Source organism: Sturnira hondurensis, unplaced genomic scaffold (assembly GCF_014824575.4).
Source record: "Sturnira hondurensis isolate 20B ecotype Veracruz unplaced genomic scaffold, ASM1482457v3 Scaffold0021781, whole genome shotgun sequence".
NCBI classification, from domain to species: domain Eukaryota; kingdom Metazoa; phylum Chordata; class Mammalia; order Chiroptera; family Phyllostomidae; genus Sturnira; species Sturnira hondurensis.
In genome coordinates this window covers 136,566-155,133 of record NW_028094412.1, presented here as the reverse complement: position 1 = coordinate 155,133, position 18,568 = coordinate 136,566, and the positions used below count along the sequence as shown (strand labels likewise).

The window sequence follows — 18,568 nt, the reverse complement described above, 5'->3', positions numbered from 1 at the left end:
TGTTCAATTTGGGGGGTGTTGCAATGGTATTGTGGTTATGTAGAAAAATATCCTTGATGTTAGGTGTAGACATATTTAGAGGTAGACAGATGGTGCTTTAAGTTGAGGGGGGCTAATTATCTGGAGAGCCTCAGTGTGCCGACCCTGTGCTGGGCATGGGTGATCTCATTTAATCCTCATATTTCAAGAATGAGAAGTTTGAGCTTTGTTGGCAGTAATTTGACCATAATCCTGTAATAGGACTGGGTTTGAAAACAAAGTCTCCCAAACTACAAAGCCTAAATACTCTTTTTACCATTTGATACAGTTATAGCAAATCCTGTGGGATTTAGGGAAGGTAAAACTCAGATTTCTGATAGACTACTTGAACATTGGAAACGGCCCCCTGTCCCAAGCTTGTATATTATATAAGCCCCCTTCCAAGTCTTTATCAGTAACCAGGTGTAGGTACCAGTTCACTTTTGACCGATTTTTCTATCTAACTTTGGCTTAGCTTCAGATGATGAATTTGAGAATCTTAGAATTAAAGGCCCTAATGCTGTACAGCTGGTGAAAACAACCCCCTTGAAACCCTCACCTCTGCCTGTCATTCCTGATACTATCAAGGAAGTGATCTACGACATGCTGAATGCGCTGGCTGCATACCATGCTCCAGAGGAAGGTATGTAGCTAGCCCGCCGCAGGAGGCCGGACACTTTGCCTGGATCGTGTCAACCAGTGCATGAGCAATTCACTATGTGACCATGCTCTGGGAATCAAGAATAATAAGCCACACAGTGCCCTTCTTTAAAGAAGCTAATAGTAATATAGTATGACAGATGCTGAAGTAGTGACAAGTCCTAGAGCAGGGCACCAGAGCTGGCGAAGGTTGAGCCTGTAGGGAAGTTTCTTAGAGTAAGTGTTCTCTGAAAGAAGTCTTGAATGATAAGAATAAGGACATTGCCAGAGTTCTGACATATGAGAATACATCCTATCCAGTAGGGAAAATGAACAACGATTATAAAGGAGAAAATAGCATCTCCTTAGCAGGTTGAAAATAAAATACTAGGAAGTCTCTTACATTTTCACTCTCAGAAACAAAACATCTTTATTACCCAGAGAGTTGGGAACAATATTAGAAGATGTAGCTAGGCTTCTTGACCTCTGAGATCACCATCTCAGTCCATCTTTATTCCTAGTTAAGATGCTGCATCTAAGTACTGGGAAATTCATGAATGAATTGGTTGGAACCCATAGTTCCATTCCAGTAAGATCCTTCTGGGTTTTTCAGGATATCCTCATTTGATAGGTATCACAGGATCGCCAAAAATTGATGAATACCTCCCTTCAGTAAGTCAAGAAAATGTGACTCTTCGGTGTTTTTATCCATACAGCACTCTGATGCAGAGCCCCTAGCTTCTACAACTGCAGAATCTTTAGCCAGTCTTCTAGATCCCCCCACAAAAGTAACGATTTAGCTATAGCAACCACGTACTGACCTCCCCACCGTACCAGACATAATACCAGGTGTGTTCATTTAAGCTTCGTGTAGTGACAGCCAAGGAAAGTGAGGAGACTAAGTAAATTGCCTCTGGTCACAAAACTCGTTAGTGATAGAATGAGGCTTTCAACCATGCTTGGTTACACAGCAGGTCCTTGAATAAAGTCATTTTGTTATAAGGTTGATGAGGTGCCTTAGGAATTTTACTCTTGTTTGTATCAATTAGCCCGTGATAAAATTGATTTCATGAACATCATTTTTAAAGTCATAGAACCTGTCAACAACATTAAGTGAGGACTTAACTGTGCTACATTTCTCCTCATTCTTGAGTGAAAGCCTAGCGATAGGACTATACAAACAGTTATAGCAACTTGAAGTGAAATTATCCAAGCTGCCCAATAGGCACTAACATAGCACAGTTATAGAAGAGTTTTGTTTCATTTTTCTAGCAGAAAAATCTGACCCTAAAGCTGGGGGTATGACTCAAGAGGTTGGCCAGCTCCTCCAAGACATGGGCGATGATGTGTACCAGCAGTACCGGTCACTTACTCGTCAGAGCAGTGACTTTGATACACAGTCAGGTTTTGCCATTAATGTAAGTCAATTCCAACCTCCTATCTTCCTTCTCTCTTTCCAGTACTTATGTGTTCTCAGTCTTTAGGGTTATGCCAGGGAAATTTCAAAGGTGTTAATTTTGCTGTATCTGCACATTATATGTTACCTAAAAATTAAGGTGAAACAAGGCTGTTCCTGGGATTGTGTTTTCTGTCCTTGGGTTGGAAATGTTTTCTTAATTCATTTTTCATTCTCTTCCCCCTTTTCCCCCAATCTCCCAGTCACTACTTAAAATAACTTCACAGAGATTGTAGTATATGGGAGACTGGGGGGGAGGTGGTTAAAAGATCAGCCAAAGACAATATGTAGCATTCACAACCAGTACCCTGGGAAGGAGTCTTACCATTTGGGGACAACTGTCTTTGAAATTAATAATGGCTCAGGTGTTTTCTTCTCCCATAGAGTCAGGTCTTTGCTGCAGATGGTGCCACCACTGAGACATCCACACCTGGGGCATCCCAAGAAGGTAATGGTTGCTTTTGTCCCTCTTTTGTTCTAATTTCTTAAGGACTACTTGGAAAAAACTGGGTGTCCTAGACAGGGAGTAGGAGGATACAGCGTAATTGTCAAGTTTAGTTGTTTAAGTGAACTTTTCTCAAGATTGAGCTCAGTGTTCTGTAAATAAAGGGTTTCTGTATGCTAAAGTTAAGGGAAATGTGGCCTAACTAACCCTGTAATGGTTTCTATGGTAACATCCTTTAGTTGTACTCTTTAAACCACCCCATATATATTTTTTTATGGCTTCCTTGCTGGCTCTGTAGGGCTTTGGTGACAGTGACAGTATTCTACCTTCAAGGTTTGCATGGTGGGTTCTTGCCTCCATCAGTGTCAGCAGAGCCCATTGGCCACTCCCCAAGAATTAGAGAAATGTCATGTGGAAGCAATTCTAATGACAGCTTTCAACAGCTGCTTCTCCTTAAAAAGTAAAGATCTTTTCTTTCTTCCTTTGTTAAAATTTCTATTTATTTTTTAAATATTTTTAAAGACTTTATTTATTTATTTTTAGAGGGGAAGGGAAGGAGAGAGGGAGAGAAACATCAATGTATGGTTGCCTCTCGTGAGTCCCCTGCTGGGAACTGGCCTGCAACCCAGGCATGTGCCCTGACTGGGAATTGAACTATGATCCTTTGGTTCCCAGGCCCATGATCAATCCACTGAGCTATACCAGCCAGGGCTCTTCTTTTTGTTTTGTTTTAAAGCAGGAACCAAATACCCCTTTACTTCTGATTGATTACAAATGATTCCATTCTGCTCTTAACAAAGAACTTGTTTTCAGTTACACACATAACAAACCTTTACTCAAGATTTAATTCCCTCAGTTTAATTTTTATTGTAGCTCATCAGTTTAATGATAACAATTCAGTAATGTTGTTTTATTTCATGGAATTTTTAAAAAGATTTTATTTATTAATTTATTTTTAGAAAGGGAGAAAGGAAGAGAAACATGAATGTGTGGTTACCTCTTGCATGCCCCCACTGGGGACCTGGCCCACAACCAAGGCATGTGCCCTGACTAGGAATCAAACCTGTGACCCTTTGGTTCACAGCCTGCGCTCAATCCACTGAGCTACACCAGCCAGGGCTAAGATCTTTGAGACCTAAGTTAGGAAACACTGTACTTAATGTCACACTAGTCCCTAGAGATAAATCAAAAAGACTATTAATTGGTAAAATATTCATTAGCTCACTTTGATGGACTTACTGCCCATCTGTAGTATATAGCACAGTGATGGCAATATCATTCAAGGGAGGCATTAGGCCCTTTGTGTAGCAGACTGTAGTAGACACCAAATTGAATCAGTTCATTCTCTGCACTTAAAGAATGTTGCCTAGTGAGGGAAACCTGCAACTGTTATAATATAAGGTAACTGCTGGGATGGAGGCATAAGGTATGGTGGGCACATGATGTAATAGCATCTCAGAATGCTCGGATGAGACAGGATAGCATTTATAGAAGGGATTGGCATTTTAGCTGAGCTAAATAAGTAAATTAGAGGAGGGAAATGGCAGGAGATGTATGAACAGGTGGGCAAAGCTCCCTGATGTACTATATCCACAGACCATGTCTGAGACCTGGGTTGTCCTACCTGTCTGTTCTTCCACTGCATTATGAGGAGGGCATTCAGTTTGTACCAGTGGCCTAAGTGGAGAAGCGGTGTTCTTCTACCCAGGGCTTGATTTTGCCAATATTTCAGTGTGAGATTGAACGAGGTTTTGGCTCTTTCTCAACAGTTTCAACTCCAGAGGAGTCTCGAGATGGAAAAAAAGATAAAGAAGGGGACCGGGCCTCAGAGGAAGGCAAGCAGAAAGGCAAGGGCAGCAAACCTTTAATGCCCACCTCCACTATTCTTCGTCTTCTGGCAGAGTTGGTGAGGTCCTATGTTGGTATTGCTACCCTGATTGCCAACTACAGCTACACTGTGGGCCAGTCTGAGCTTATCAAAGAGGTAATGTTTTCACCTTCTGCTTAAAAATTTTGCACTGTCATCACTTGATAGCTACTATGTGTTAGATGCTTTGCTAGGAACCCCATGCATGTTAACCCAATGATGCGAGAGGCAGAGGCCTCTTAAGACACATTAAAGAGCAAGGCCTTTTCCCCATAATGTGGAGCCATCAGGCTTACTGCAGGGAATGCAGTTTGTTTATTTGTTTTGTAGAAAGTTGTTTGGCCTGCAGAGTAGAGACTCAAAAGTCTCTACTTTTGAGACTGCAACTGTTATAATATAAGGTAACCTGCAACTGTTATAATATAAGGTAACAAGGGGCAAAATTTGCCTCAAAAGGGGCAAAATTGGAATCAGATAAGTTAGGAATCTGACCTAGTAACCTAATACAGGATCTTGGTGAAGTTTGGAGAGGGTGGGGATTAAAGAGATGTTTTAAATATAGAAATGGATAAGAATCGAATTTGGGGGATGAAAGTGAAATCAAGGACTCAGACGTTTTATATTTTTTATTACTTTCATATTATAAGAGGAAACTGTTAAAAGAGAAAATGTAGAATTTGAGAGCCATCCGTGGGTCACCTAAGTAAAGGTGTCTAGGAGACAGTAGATTAAACCAAATGCATAAAAAGATCAGTGTTGATCTTCCAGATGCACTTACACCTGTGCAAAGATACCAGATGTAACAGTATTAGTAATGCAAGTCATAATTTATATGTCCTGATAGAGAATTATCTTCAAGTTAGATTTTTCAAGTGACAGAGCACTTTTCAAAACCACCTCACGTTCCCATATATGTAAAAGGGGTGCCCAGGGATGTTTCTTCATAAAGGGGACTTTGTTTCAGGGGTCACAGTAATTTTATGGTTAGTAAGCAGTAGAGGGTCTGAGGGTGGAGCAGGAGCAATAATGTTGCAAAGAATCTATGAAAGTAGCTGTCATTTTTAAGCTATCTTTACTTTAAGTTTTTAAAACATATAACAATATGCTACCCCTAAGTGATTTATCGATTATTCTTTCTTGGATGACCACCACCCAAATTAAATAAAACATTACAAATTCCACAAAAGCTATCCACTCAAACCTTCTTGCATCTCCCCCTCCACTTCGAGCTTCCACAAGCTCACCATTGTCTTCAGCTCTGTTGTCTTAGATTGGTTTTGCATTTTATATGAATGGAATCTTAACAATATATACTCATTTGTGTCTGGCTTCTTTTGCTTAACATGTTTGCAAGATTATTTTGTGTGTGTGTAGTTTTAGCTTGTTTTCAATGCTGTATGGAATTTCTGTTGGATGGTATATGCCTTAGGATTTGAATTGCTAGTCTGTTGAGCTTTAGCAAATGATGCCAAAAGTTTTCCAGAGTGGTTGCGTCCATTTATGTTACCACTAGCACAGCGTATGGAAGTTCAGTGTGTTTTACCTCCTTGCCATTACTCAGGATTTTTCATAGTTTTAAAGATTTTATTTATTTATTTATTTATTTATTTATTTATTATTAGAGGGGAAGGAAGGGAGAAAGAGAGGGAGAGAAACAGCAATGTGTGGTTGCCTCTCACATGCCCCCTACTGGGGACCTGGCCTGCAACCCAGGCATGTGTTCTGGCTGGGAATCGAGCTGGCGACCCTTTGGTTTGCAGCCCACACTCGATCCATTGAGCTGTGCCAGCCAGGGCTGCATGTGGCTTCTTCAAATCCTTGGTTGTCGGACTTCCATACAGCTTGATTTTTCTTGACAGTTCTGCGTGATATTTCTTTTGTAATCTAGATGTAATTTTTTTTTGTAGTTGTAGAAGGAGGCAAAGTATATTTACCTACACCTCCATCTTGACTGGAAGTCTAATGTTATTTTCTGGTTTGACTGGTTTGTGTGGCGGCTTCAACATCTCACTTCCTAGTGCTGCTGATACTATAGGCCATGCATGAAAAGCCAACCGAACACCCCACCAGCCAGCACTCCCAGTGCCCCAAAGTTTCTTGTTGTCTGCTTTGCAGTGGTGTGCCTTCAAGGACCTGCACTCACCTTTGGCTCAGACCAGCAGATGCCTCATATTTTTTTTATTTTAGTCATTCCAGTGGGTTTGTAGTGATAACTGCGTTATTGTTAAAATTTCCCTGTCTTTATTGGCCATCTAGATGTGAAGGATTTTAATCTCTTAGTCTTGTTTTCTGTTGAGTCCTTAAGTATATGTTCCAGTTATAAGTTCTTTGTAGAGTGTGTATATATATATATATATATATATATATATATATATATATTAAATATACCTTAGGCATTTATTTCAAAGTTTTTCTCATTTAATGTGAGTCGTAGTTATAGTTTATAGAAGCATTACTTGTGGGATAAAACAAATGCAAACTTATTAAGTATCTGCTGGATACGTGTCAAGTGACTCATTGGTACTGGGTATTCATAAATGTATTACAAATACACTTGATAATCCTCATCTCAGCAATGAAAGGTTGTTGGTGTTGCTCCCCTTAAAAGAGAAGAGACAAGGCCTAAAGAGATCAGTAACTTGCCCAAGGCCATACCTCAGAGTAGCAGGACTGGAATTGAAACCTAGGTCTGTGGTTCCAGATCCTTTTTACTTGTTCATATGGCTTTCCCAAATTACAAAGGTTTTTTTCCCCAATTTTATTTTTTTTAAAGATTCTTATTTATTTACTTTTAGAGAGAGAGGAAGGCAGGGGGAAAACATCAACGTGTGGTTGCCTCTCACACATCCCCTACAGGGGGGATGTCCTGACTGGGAATCAAACTGGCGACCCTTTGGTTTGCATGCCAGTACTCAATCCACTAAGCCACAGCAGCCAGGGCTACAAAGGTTTTTTTCCCCAATTTTAAAGTGTACAGTTTAGTGGCATTTAGTACGTTCAGTTGTGCAGTGATCATCTCTGTCTCGTTTCAAAATCATCAGTGCATTTTTATTCAAAATCTGCTTGAATGACAATGGAGCTAAGCTTTCTTTCTTTCTTTTCTTTTTTTAAATGATTAATTATTTTTAAGAGAACAGAGGGACAGCGGCCAGAGGGGCGAGGGGAGGAAATTTCAGGGGAAAGGGGGGAAAGATTTACAGGAACTAGTATAAAGGACACATGGACAACAACTAAGGGGGGGTGAAAATGGGAGGGAGGTGGGGAGCACAGTGGGGAGGGAGGCTGGGATGGGAGTAAAAGACAGAAAACTGTACTTGAACAATCATTAAATAAAATAAATAAATTTAAAAATGCTTTAAAAGATTATTTATTTTTAGAAAGGGTAAGAGAGAGAAAGAGGGGGAGAGAAACATCAGTGCATGGATGCCCCCCATGCGCCCCAACTGGGAATCGAACTGGAAACCACTTGCTTTGCAGTCTGGCACTTGGTCCGCTGAGCCACACCAGCCAGGACCTAAGTTTTCTTTTTAAGATAAGGAATTATCAGGGCACAGGTCTTTATGAGAGGAAAAATTTTAACTTAATTTTCTTACCTGTTGGTCTTCTTCCTATTTTAAGTAACCCTGCATTAAATGTTTTTGCATATCCATATCTGTCCTGTGACTGTGCTGCTTTTTGCTCAACCCCCACCACTTTCTAGCCCAGGGTCCTGAGCATGTTGTAAATGTCGGTAATATTACAGTTTAATTGAATACTGAAGGGATTATAGCACTCGATCAGCAATCAAGACTTCTCTCCTTGCCGTTGACTAATTCTTTGTGCAAGCCACATTTCCTTGGGCCTCATATTACCCATCTCTCACATGGGGGAAATATTGAACTGTCTTAACTCTTTCGTAGGTTTGCTGTGAACAGTTCTATTTAAATACCACACACAAAAAATGTTTTAAGAAAAACCAAGTAACATCTAAAAGAAAATACGTAGAATGATTAGTAGGAAATGAACGAGATTTGGAAGCATAAAATCTGTATTTGCTACCTGCTCAGCTTTTACCTTTAAGCCTTGGTTTTCTCATCTATAAAGTGGACCTGGTGATCACTGACTAGGTGACTTGAAAGATTACCTGTGTGTGTGCACCTCGATGTACAGACAGTATGGCATAATTGTACTTATGAGTAAATGTCATGATTAATGACTTTTTAGGACTGCAGTGTGCTAGCTTTTGTCCTGGACCACCTCCTCCCACATACCCAGAATGCAGAAGACAAGGACACGCCTGCCCTGGCCCGCCTTTTCCTCGCCAGCCTGGCTGCTGCCGGGAGTGGCACAGATGCCCAGGTGGCCCTTGTGAATGAAGTAAAAGCAGCCCTGGGACGGGCACTGGCTATGGCTGAGAGTACAGAGAAACATGCCAGGTAAAATTCAGGCCTGTCCTAATGCTAGTAACCAGTAGTATCCCCTTACTTCATTTAGGCCCATGAGATTTGCATTTGAACAAGAGTTTAGGTTATACTGACACTACATTCTCTCATACTCTCAAACTGATTACATTGGAGGGGATGGGTAAGCACCTTAGAGAAAACAAAGGATTGTTTTCATTCATCAAGCAAGAGGTTAATTATCCAATCTTATTTTTGAATTATGTTTAAAGGAAGTAAAAACTACTACCACCCAAAGAGTTAGTTATCACCTGATTATTTACTTTTAGAAGGAAACAGTGTACAAGAGGGTTATTTGAGGCAAGTTAGTAAAATGTGGCTTAAGAACGGGCTGTATTCACATGATAGAGGTGTCAAACTTCTCTCCCAGGCTTCAGGCAGTGATGTGTATCATCAGTACTATCATGGAGTCCTGCCCCTCCACCTCCAGCTTCTACAGCAGCGCCACAGCCAAGACCCAGCACAATGGCATGAACAATATCATTCGACTCTTCCTGAAGAAGGGACTGGTTAATGACCTGGCCAGAGTGCCTCACAGCCTGGACCTGTCCAGGTAAGATCATTCCCAAGCCCCTGCCCCAGGCTTTTGCCCTCTCTTTAATCATGCTGTTTATTTCTCCATTTGCCTAATATTTCATGTTTTCTTGCCAGATGAGTAATGAGCAGCCAGTGTGATAAGGAAAAGTTTGGGTGTAGGTAGGAACCTGAGTTCTTAGTATTGTGGCTTCTTAAAAATATTTTTTAAGATTTTATTTATTTTTAGGGGGATGGGGGGAGAAAGAGGGAGAGAAACATCACTGTGTAGATACCTCTCCTGCGCCCCTTACTGGTGACCCTCTGGTTCACAGACCAACGCTCAATCCACTGAGCCACACCAGTCAGGGAGTATTGTGGCTTTTAAGAAAGAAAGGCACTTTCTTTTCTTTCGGTCTTAGTTTTCTTGTTTGCTGCAAGTGCAAAAGTTGAACTATATTTGTAATTGTTTTCCAAGCTTCCCTCCTTTAATTAAAAATAACCTTTTATTGTAAAATTCTGTGTGTATCATAAGAATAGAAATGAACAAAAATAGATGCCATATTTCACCCAGATACCACTGTTACTGTATTGGGTTGGCCAAAAAGTCCATATGTTCTTTTTTGTAGAATAAAAGGCGCATTTTTTCATTCTCCCCAATAACTGGATTATTTGGATATTTTGAGTATGTCAGCTATCTCCCATGTGGTATAGCGTTCATTTCCTCAATTAATGTCTCAATTTGATCACTATCAATTTCAACTCGTCTACCCAACCATTGGAGCATCATCCAACAAGAAGTCTCCACCAAACTTTGCAAACCACTTTTGACATGTTTAATCAGTCACAGCACCTTCTCCATACACTGCACAAATCTTATTCTGCATTTCAGTTTTTTACCTTTCTTGAAATAATAAAGCATAATATGCCAAAAATGTTGCTTATTTTCTTCCATTTTCAGTGTTGAAGTGGCTACAGAAAAATTCACCAGTTTTGCCCTGGCTGATGTGTCTCAATGGATTGAGCACCAGACTGTGAAGCAAAGGGTCACCAGTTCAATTCCCAGTCAGGGCACATGCCTGGGTTGTGGGCCAGTCCCCAAACTGGGGGCATTCTAGAGGCAGCCACACATTGATGTTTCTCTTTCTTTCTCCCTCCCTCCCTTCCCCTCTCTCTAGAAATAAATAAATAAAATATTTTTTTAAATGTTAATTAGAAAAAGAAAATTTACCAATTTTGATTAAGTTTTTTTAATGCACACTGATATGACTGACAGCTGTTACAATATAATGAAGTTAAAGACAATTAAATGCTATTAGAGCTGTATTATGAAAAAACATCTCATGAACCTTTTGGTCAACCCCTTGTATCTTTCAGTGGTTTTCTTATGTAAATGAGATGGTATATATGCTATTGTGTAACCTGGGGTGGGTTTGTTGTTGTTGTTGTTGTTTTTCACTTGCTTTTTTAGGGGTTGTTTTTTTTTTCTAGTTACTGCTCTCTATCTTTCTGTGTAAATCAAGTTTCACCCTCTCTGATACCCAGATCTATATTTTAAAATATTTGTGCAAACAAACCAGCATGTAGTCATTGACCTTGCATTACATCTGATTGTGTCCAATACATCTCTGTTCTAACACAGATCCTTAATTTAATTTTTTTAAATCTTCATTCTATTGCTGTTTTTCATGACACTAACTTCCTGAAGTGACCAGGCCTACTGTCCTGGAGGGTGCTTCACCTTCTGGATTTGGTCCGTGTGGTACTGTGCAAATGGACCAGATGTTGTTCACTCTCTACTTTCTGTAAACTCCTTATTAGAACTGGAGGCTTAATAGAGCCCTTTAAACAGTATTGGGTAGCATATATCACAGATTATGTCTATCTCCTGTTGTATAATGGGAATACCTATCTCTTTGAACTACCATTATTAATCATGATAAGATCGACCACTGGAGTAGAGTAATAATCAGCACTATATTGTCATTATTTCACCCCCTCGTACCAGAAAGTAATCTGTGTTATTACTTTGGCACTGTACAAATGTCTAGTTTCCTGTCACCCGTACACCTAATTAATAGTCGTAATGCCTGTTGATAATCTTTGTGTGCATCACAAGGTTATCCACAGTTAACATTCTCATTTCTGTCGTCCCTTCTGCATTGTTAGTGAGCATTTTTCTGTGATTTAGCCCCAGTTCAAGAGGGAGAGTCTGTAGGTACCCTAAACTACAGTTCTTGCTGAAAAGGCAGAATAAAACCTCAGTTTTTTCCCTCAAGTCACCAATTTTCAGAGTAAAATTTCAAAAGTAGGTTAAATCACTACCTCAGATGTGAGTTTTCTCTTGCTTCCTATTTTTAAGTAGTATTGTGGACTTGTGAATTTTCATTGTTTCTTAACATCAATTATTAAATTGTTTTGATGACTACATCAAAGTTACCCACAAAAAGTTACCCTTTTTTGTGCCCTTTTTCTTCACTTCAAGCTGACTTCTTTGTCTTTTTGACACAACCTCATGAATTTTAAAAAATATTTAAAAGTTTTGCACTCGCAGTATAATAAGCACCATATGTCCCACCTAGACTAACCAATGGTTAGCGTTCTGTCCTATTTGCTTTAATACCTCCTCTCCCCCCCTTTTTAGGAGGTGAATGGGAGTTGAATCTTTTGAAATTTATTACAAACAACTTGATGCTTAATCTCTGATTACTTTAACATGTTTGCCTAAGAGCAAACATTCCCTTGCATGGCTAGAGTACCATCATCACATCTAAGAAATTTACCATTAATACGATAGTACTCTATATATTTCATATCCGATATCCCCAGTTATCCCAAGCGAGTCTTTATAGCCCGGAGGAGAGGGTTTTGATCAGTGAGCATCACCCATTGTATTTGGATGTCATAGGTCTCTTGTTGTTTGGTGGTTTTTTTATGGTACTTGGCTATTTTGAAGAATCCAGAAAGCCAGATGTCTTATAATAATCTCCCATAATCTTTGTTATGGTTAGGTAGACTCAGGCTAACCTTTTTTTGCCTGAAAAAAAGTATATGTTTGCCCTTCTCAGTATATCACATCAAGAGAATGCCAATCTGTCCTATTATTGGTAGTGCTAAGTTTCATCACATTGTTAAGGGTTAGATTTCCCTCTTTGCACCAGCATGTTATCTGTGAGATGGTGCTTTGAGCTCATGAAGATAATGTGAATATCCTATGCGCTGAAGATTTTTGAAAGATTTTATTTATATTTTTAGAGAGAGGGAAAGGGAGGGAGAAAGAGAGAGAGAAACATTCATGTATGAGAAAAACATTGGTCAGCTGCCTCTCACACACCCCCAAACGAGGACCTGGCCCACAGCCCAGGCATCGCACCAGCAACCCTTTGGTTCTGGTTTGTAGTCCAGCACTCAACCCACTGAGTCACTGCAGGGCCTGAAAGTTTTAACTCAGTAGTTTGAACATTCATTGATGATCCTTACGTGGATCAGTTACATTGCTGGTTGCAAAGTGATGATTTTCTGATCTCTCATTCCTTTGTATTAGCTGGCATTCTTATAGGTTTCTTGTATATTTAATGTATAATAATTGCCATCATTTTTTTAATGGTGAAATTATCTCAAATTAGGGCTATGGAAGTGACCACATTAACTTTTTTTAAAGCCTTCCTGTTTTTGAAAAACTTCTAGCACAGCAGTATGTCCCAGGCTCACCTTGTACCTTCCATGCCCCATTTTTGGGATCATTTGTTCTCTGATGAGCTCTGTCGCCTTTTAGTATGGATTTCTGTGTTCAGTCGATCTCTCTGTCTTCCTTTATCTCAGCCCCAACATGGCCAACACAGTCAATGCTGCACTGAAGCCTTTGGAAACACTTTCCCGGATTGTGAACCAGCCCAGTAGCCTGTTTGGAAGCAAGAGTGCTTCTAACAAGAGCAAAGCCGAGCAGGATGCCCAAGGGGCCTCTCAGGACTCTAATAGCAACCAGCAGGACCCAGGTATGGAACCAGAGCCAATGGACAGGAGCACTGGCTGGGTGGGCATAGTTATTGTACGGGCATGGCATCACAGCTGTTCTGGCTTGGTATTGTTTCCCTGGGAACTTGCTGGCCTTCCAGAGATCTGTCGTAGTGGCGTGGGACTCTACCCCACGAAGAATTGCTTAAAATTGCAGCCTTATTTGGCAATCCTCACACGTAGCCTTGTCTTTTCCTTTGTCGCCCATTCGTTTATTCTCTGAGAACTTGTAAATTTGCCCACGGAAGGAACCTTATTGTCTTCGTGCTTACCTCATGGTGCCCTGCACATAGGCACCCTTTGATTATTTTGCTGGTTGGTTGTTTCAGGCGAGCCTGGGGAAGCAGAAGTGCAGGAGGAGGATCATGATGTCACTCAGACAGAGGTGGCAGATGGGGATATCATGGATGGGGAGGCTGAAACCGACTCAGTGGTGATTGCTGGGCAGCCTGAGGTGCTCAGTTCACAAGAGATGCAGGTAGGGAGGCAGATCACCCAGCATATCCCTTTTGCGGCACTGAACTAGCCCCCAAAGTGATGTAGGTGGGTGAGTACTTGAGATCTTTGCCACAATGCTGTCTGCTTTGTAGAGGAACACAGATGATATGCTTAGTAGATGCTCAGTAAATGTATTTGTATTGTATTAAATGATGGGGGGGTAGGATCGAGGTGCTATGTACTATGATAATGGAATCGATCCCAACAAGAAAACTTAGGTACAGGTGAAATGTTGATGTAGAAAGCTAGCTTTTGAGCCCTTTGGGCCCAGGGTCTTTGATTTACTTGGCTCTGGTATTAATGGAAGCTCCTAAATAGTACTGCTATGCCTGTAGCACTGGTCCTCACTGTGGTATTCAAACAGCAGTCTTGTAACAACCCTAAAGAAAGCATTGCAATTTCTGGAGCTAGCAGGAGTGGTAAGAAATGGAGCCTACAGTCCTAAGCTGCTAGCTCTGGGGAGATCTGCATGTATTCCTGGACAGTATGAAGACTACCCTGGTGTCAGATACCTGGGATGGACCCATTTAAAGGACAGTCTGAGTGTGCATTGGCAGCACACGATAGTTTCTGTGCTCTTCATACCACCCAGTGTGTGGTATATATATAACACGCTGTCACACATGCTAGAAATACATGCTCCCTTGCTGGCTTTTTTTAGGGTTTCAGTGCTAGCACAATGATACAGACTTGTGTGCATCTATATATGTTCTATTTCTCTCCAGGTTGAGAATGAGCTGGAGGACCTGATAGATGAGTTGCTTGAGAGGGATGGCGGATCTGGGAACAGTACAATTATAGGTGAGAGCCCCAGAACTGAGTATAGCCTCTTCCTTTGCCTCAGTCTCTCTTGGGAGGACCCTTTTTCTCATCATCTGCTTGCTCAGCTCTGCCTAAGGGCTCATAGCCAGCCTAGATTGCTGCTTGTCTTGATATTGACTGTCTTACAGATGAGAAATTCGCAATCCATATACAGGCCTGTGGTGGGTCTGAAGTGTTGCCTGTGTGGGGGCGGTGGTGGGGGTGGCCAACAGTGTAGATGATACATCAGGCACATTAAAAGTGTTTATTATTCATGGAGGCCTAGAGAAGGTTGTAGTGCTGTAGGGTGAGAAAGTGCTTTCCTTTCAGTTCTTTAGCAAAAATTCAGGGGCTTTCTGCCTCTGAGTCTCAGTAGTGTAAAAAGAGCAGTCACTCCTTAGGGCGGCCCTTTTTACAACTGAGAGGGAAAACGGCAAAGGTAACCTGTTGTCACCTGGCTCCAAGGGTGTATGTATTACTTGTTTTTATTTTATTGATGAAGCAAATCAAAGGATTGATGGAAGTAGACAAGTATTCTTAAATTTGACAAGACTTTTTCACACCCATTATTCTCTGTGGTTTCACAATCAGTGGAATTGGTAGGGCAGATATGACCATCCCATTTTACAGATGAGGAAACTGAGACTCAGACAGGTAAAATGACTGGCCAAGCTCAAGTAGCTAGTCAACAGCAGGTCTTCTCCCTCATCCAACAAAATAAAAGGCTATCTGCTGGGTGTATGTAGCTACTTTAGGCACACCCAATCTGGAAAGGGAAGTCCTCTGTTGTTCAGTGAAGGCTCTGCTCTGTAACCTTCAGTGAGCAGAAGTGGAGAGGATGAATCACAAGAGGACGTGCTGATGGATGAAGCTCCTTCCAACCTCAGCCAAGCTTCCACCTTGCAGGCCAACCGAGAAGGTGAGAGTGCCGAGGCCAAAAAGGCCTCCCTTCTTGCCCTGCACGTCTGACAGATACTACACTAGGGTTTTCCTGGAGGCAGCTGCCCAAATGTGCAGAATAAGGAAGCATCTGTCTGCATGCGCTGACATACACCATCCACTTTATCCTCAGCCAGTTTTTCAAATAACATGTTACTACTGCTTGCCCAAAAATTTTGTTACATCCTACTTGGTTCGCTTTCTTCTCACCCACCTGCTACCATCGCTCCAGATTCCCTCTTACCAACAGGATGCAGTCAGTAGCAAAGTAGGGCTGGAAAGGCAAGGGGGCACCAGCAGACTTGGCCAAGTCCTAGACCATGGCTCCTCAAACCTCCACGTTCAGCCACCCCACTCGGCGTGTTGATGCACCGATTGGCAGTTTCAGGAAATTGGGGCTGGCTCACTAAATCTGCATATGACCCCAGACCTGGTTCTTCCTCTCCTAGAGTCAGATACCATATCGCCTTCCCACTCAATCTGCCGGCCTATACAGTAGCCTGTTTTCTAGCTACTCAGTATAGTGCTCCAATGTGCTCCCTTTGTTTTAGATTCCATGAATATCCTGGACCCTGAGGATGAGGAGGAGCACACTCAGGAAGAGGACAGCAGTGGCAGTAACGAGGATGAGGATGATAGTCAGGATGAAGAGGAGGAGGAGGAGGAAGATGAGGAAGATGATCAGGTGAGGGGGGACTGTGTTTGGGGTTGGTTCAGACAACCTCTTCCATGGGAACACAGAGCTGGAGAAAGCCAACAGTCTGGGTTGCTAGCCTCAGCGCCTCCTTCCCTCATGTGCAAATGTGGCCATGACACACCAGACTTCAGAAAATCCTTACCCCCAGCAATTCTCCATATCCTATTTTCCCCTTAAGGAGGATGATGAAGGTGAAGAGGGAGATGAAGACGATGACGACGATGGCTCTGAAATGGAATTGGATGAGGATTACCCTGATATGAACGCTTCTCCCTTGGTCCGATTTGAGCGCTTTGACCGGGAGGACGATCTCATCATTGAGTTTGACAACATGTTCTCCAGTGCTAGTAAGATACAGGGGCTCAGCTGGGTTTTATCTCTTGATCCTTATACCCTTCTCTAGGGTAAGCCAAGCAGTGAATGAAACAGCAGCTATCAATCTGACACAGACAGCACTTCTTTTCCTATGCTGACTTCCTGGGGCAAGGGATATCCGAACCCATCTCCCTCAATAAATGTATACTTAGAAGAAAGAATTGAGAGGCTGCTCTTGTTGTCTCCACTTCAGTAAACAGGCAGCCATTTTAAAGCCTGGACAGCTTGATGATTTGCTTGAATTTTTTAAAAAAATGAGATACCAAGGCTGACTGCATCAGGCACCCATGTGCACGCTACAGTAACGGGGCAATCAATAATCCTTATATCTGTAACACTGGATCTTGAGAGTTTGGATGGACCCTTTTGAACTTGGCATTGGGGAGTACATTTGAGCACATTCACCCTGTTCATCAAGGATGCGTCTTTCAGAGGAGAGAGTGAATCTCTTCCTTCCTCCTCCTTCAGCGTCAGAAGTTCCCTTTTAGCATCGAGTTCTTAAAATCAACCTGTCTTGAGAAGGCAGGTCTTGACCATAAATCACAAGCATAATAATAGCAGAAAACACTGAACTGTTCTGGTGGGTTGTCTTGGCCAACTAGTCTCTTACCTCTTTGAGCCTCAGTTTGTCACCTGTAAATGAAAAGTTTGAAGAGAAACAAAAAATGGGTTGGATTACATAGTTATCAAGATACCTTTTATTCTGTGATTTTCTTTGCGATTTTGTGATTTCCATCAGTCTTCCTTATGTTGAGCCTCTGTCAATTCAGCAAGTTGAACAAATATTTGAGGAGTGCCTGTTGTGTCATACGTACTGAGAAGACTGTAGTAAAAAAAGAAAATAGCCCTTTTCCCTCACTGGAGCTTATGGTCGATTAGGAATTATTAATAAACAGGAACTACATTGTAATATGGTGAGAAAACAGAGTAAAGGGTTAGTAAGCCAATCTGTAGAATCAGAGGAAATGGCGTGTAAACCAAGAACAAAAGAGCAGGTGGAAAAGGGGAGAGGAGCCTTTAAGGTGAAGGGAGCGGCATGTTTCTGAGGGGCCTAGAAGCATCACTGTGGCTATAATGTGGAGAATTGATTGGGAGCAGGTTCTATGTAGGAGGCTGTTGCAGTATCTGGGTGAGAAATGGCAGCATGACCTATGGTACTGTCAGTGAATGTAAATGAGGTGTGGGAATGAGGGAGAAAGGACAAAGCTCAGGTTTCCGTGTGAGGAAGTAAGGCCCAGGAGACATGGTTCTGCTTGAACAACCATGGCAGAAATTTCTTTCTGGCACTGACCCCTTTGCATATTGTCCTTGCAGCAGACATCCCCCCATCCCCAGGAAATATCCCTACCACCCACCCACTGATGGTACGCCATGCAGACCACAGTTCCCTGACATTGGGCAGTGGTTCCTCTACAACGCGTCTTACCCAGGGCATCGGGCGCAGTCAGAGGACCCTAAGGCAACTGACAGCCAACACAGGCCACACCATTCACGTTCACTACCCTGGGAATCGCCAGCCTAACCCTCCTCTCATACTGCAGAGGTGAGTTACAAAGGTTGTTGGGCTCGCTGGGCTTTAGCGTTGGCTCCACCTGGGGGACGCAGTTCGTCACTTAATGTTCTCAATATACACGCGCAATATATTTGTCCCATTTCTTTGTGGACTATATGCACAGCCTTCTGTGGAATGCCAAATTGTATAACATGTTCTGTTGTTTAAGTGTCCTCTGTATTCATTCAGTAATCACAAAGTATTTCGTATACCAAGCACTTAAATTTTTGGACGTAGGCAGAGCAGGATTGATGCTATAAGGCTTAGTGTTTAGGGCTTCTTTCATTACTTCTAGAAGTGAAAGAAAGGGATATA

General features: G+C 41.8%; 1 protein-coding gene across 16 annotated transcripts in view; it reads left to right on the top strand.

Annotated features, from left to right (window-relative positions):
* HUWE1 (HECT, UBA and WWE domain containing E3 ubiquitin protein ligase 1) overlaps nucleotides 1-18,568 on the top strand; it is a 157,602-nt gene that overhangs the window by 112,637 nt on the left and 26,397 nt on the right. For 13 of the 16 annotated variants that reach the window (XM_037033746.1, XM_037033744.1, XM_037033754.1 and 10 more), the window contains 13 exons: nucleotides 494-661; nucleotides 1,930-2,075; nucleotides 2,498-2,561; nucleotides 4,328-4,542; nucleotides 8,629-8,840; nucleotides 9,235-9,417; nucleotides 13,200-13,372; nucleotides 13,721-13,869; nucleotides 14,615-14,690; nucleotides 15,511-15,609; nucleotides 16,181-16,314; nucleotides 16,505-16,673; nucleotides 18,016-18,244. In XM_037033746.1, coding sequence (XP_036889641.1) covers nucleotides 494-661; nucleotides 1,930-2,075; nucleotides 2,498-2,561; nucleotides 4,328-4,542; nucleotides 8,629-8,840; nucleotides 9,235-9,417; nucleotides 13,200-13,372; nucleotides 13,721-13,869; nucleotides 14,615-14,690; nucleotides 15,511-15,609; nucleotides 16,181-16,314; nucleotides 16,505-16,673; nucleotides 18,016-18,244 — 2,017 coding nt within the window. The remainder of the gene's footprint in view (nucleotides 1-493; nucleotides 662-1,929; nucleotides 2,076-2,497; nucleotides 2,562-4,327; nucleotides 4,543-8,628; nucleotides 8,841-9,234; nucleotides 9,418-13,199; nucleotides 13,373-13,720; nucleotides 13,870-14,614; nucleotides 14,691-15,510; nucleotides 15,610-16,180; nucleotides 16,315-16,504; nucleotides 16,674-18,015; nucleotides 18,245-18,568) is intronic. The other 3 variants (XM_037033748.1, XM_037033755.1, XM_037033756.1) reach the window with 3 other exon arrangements.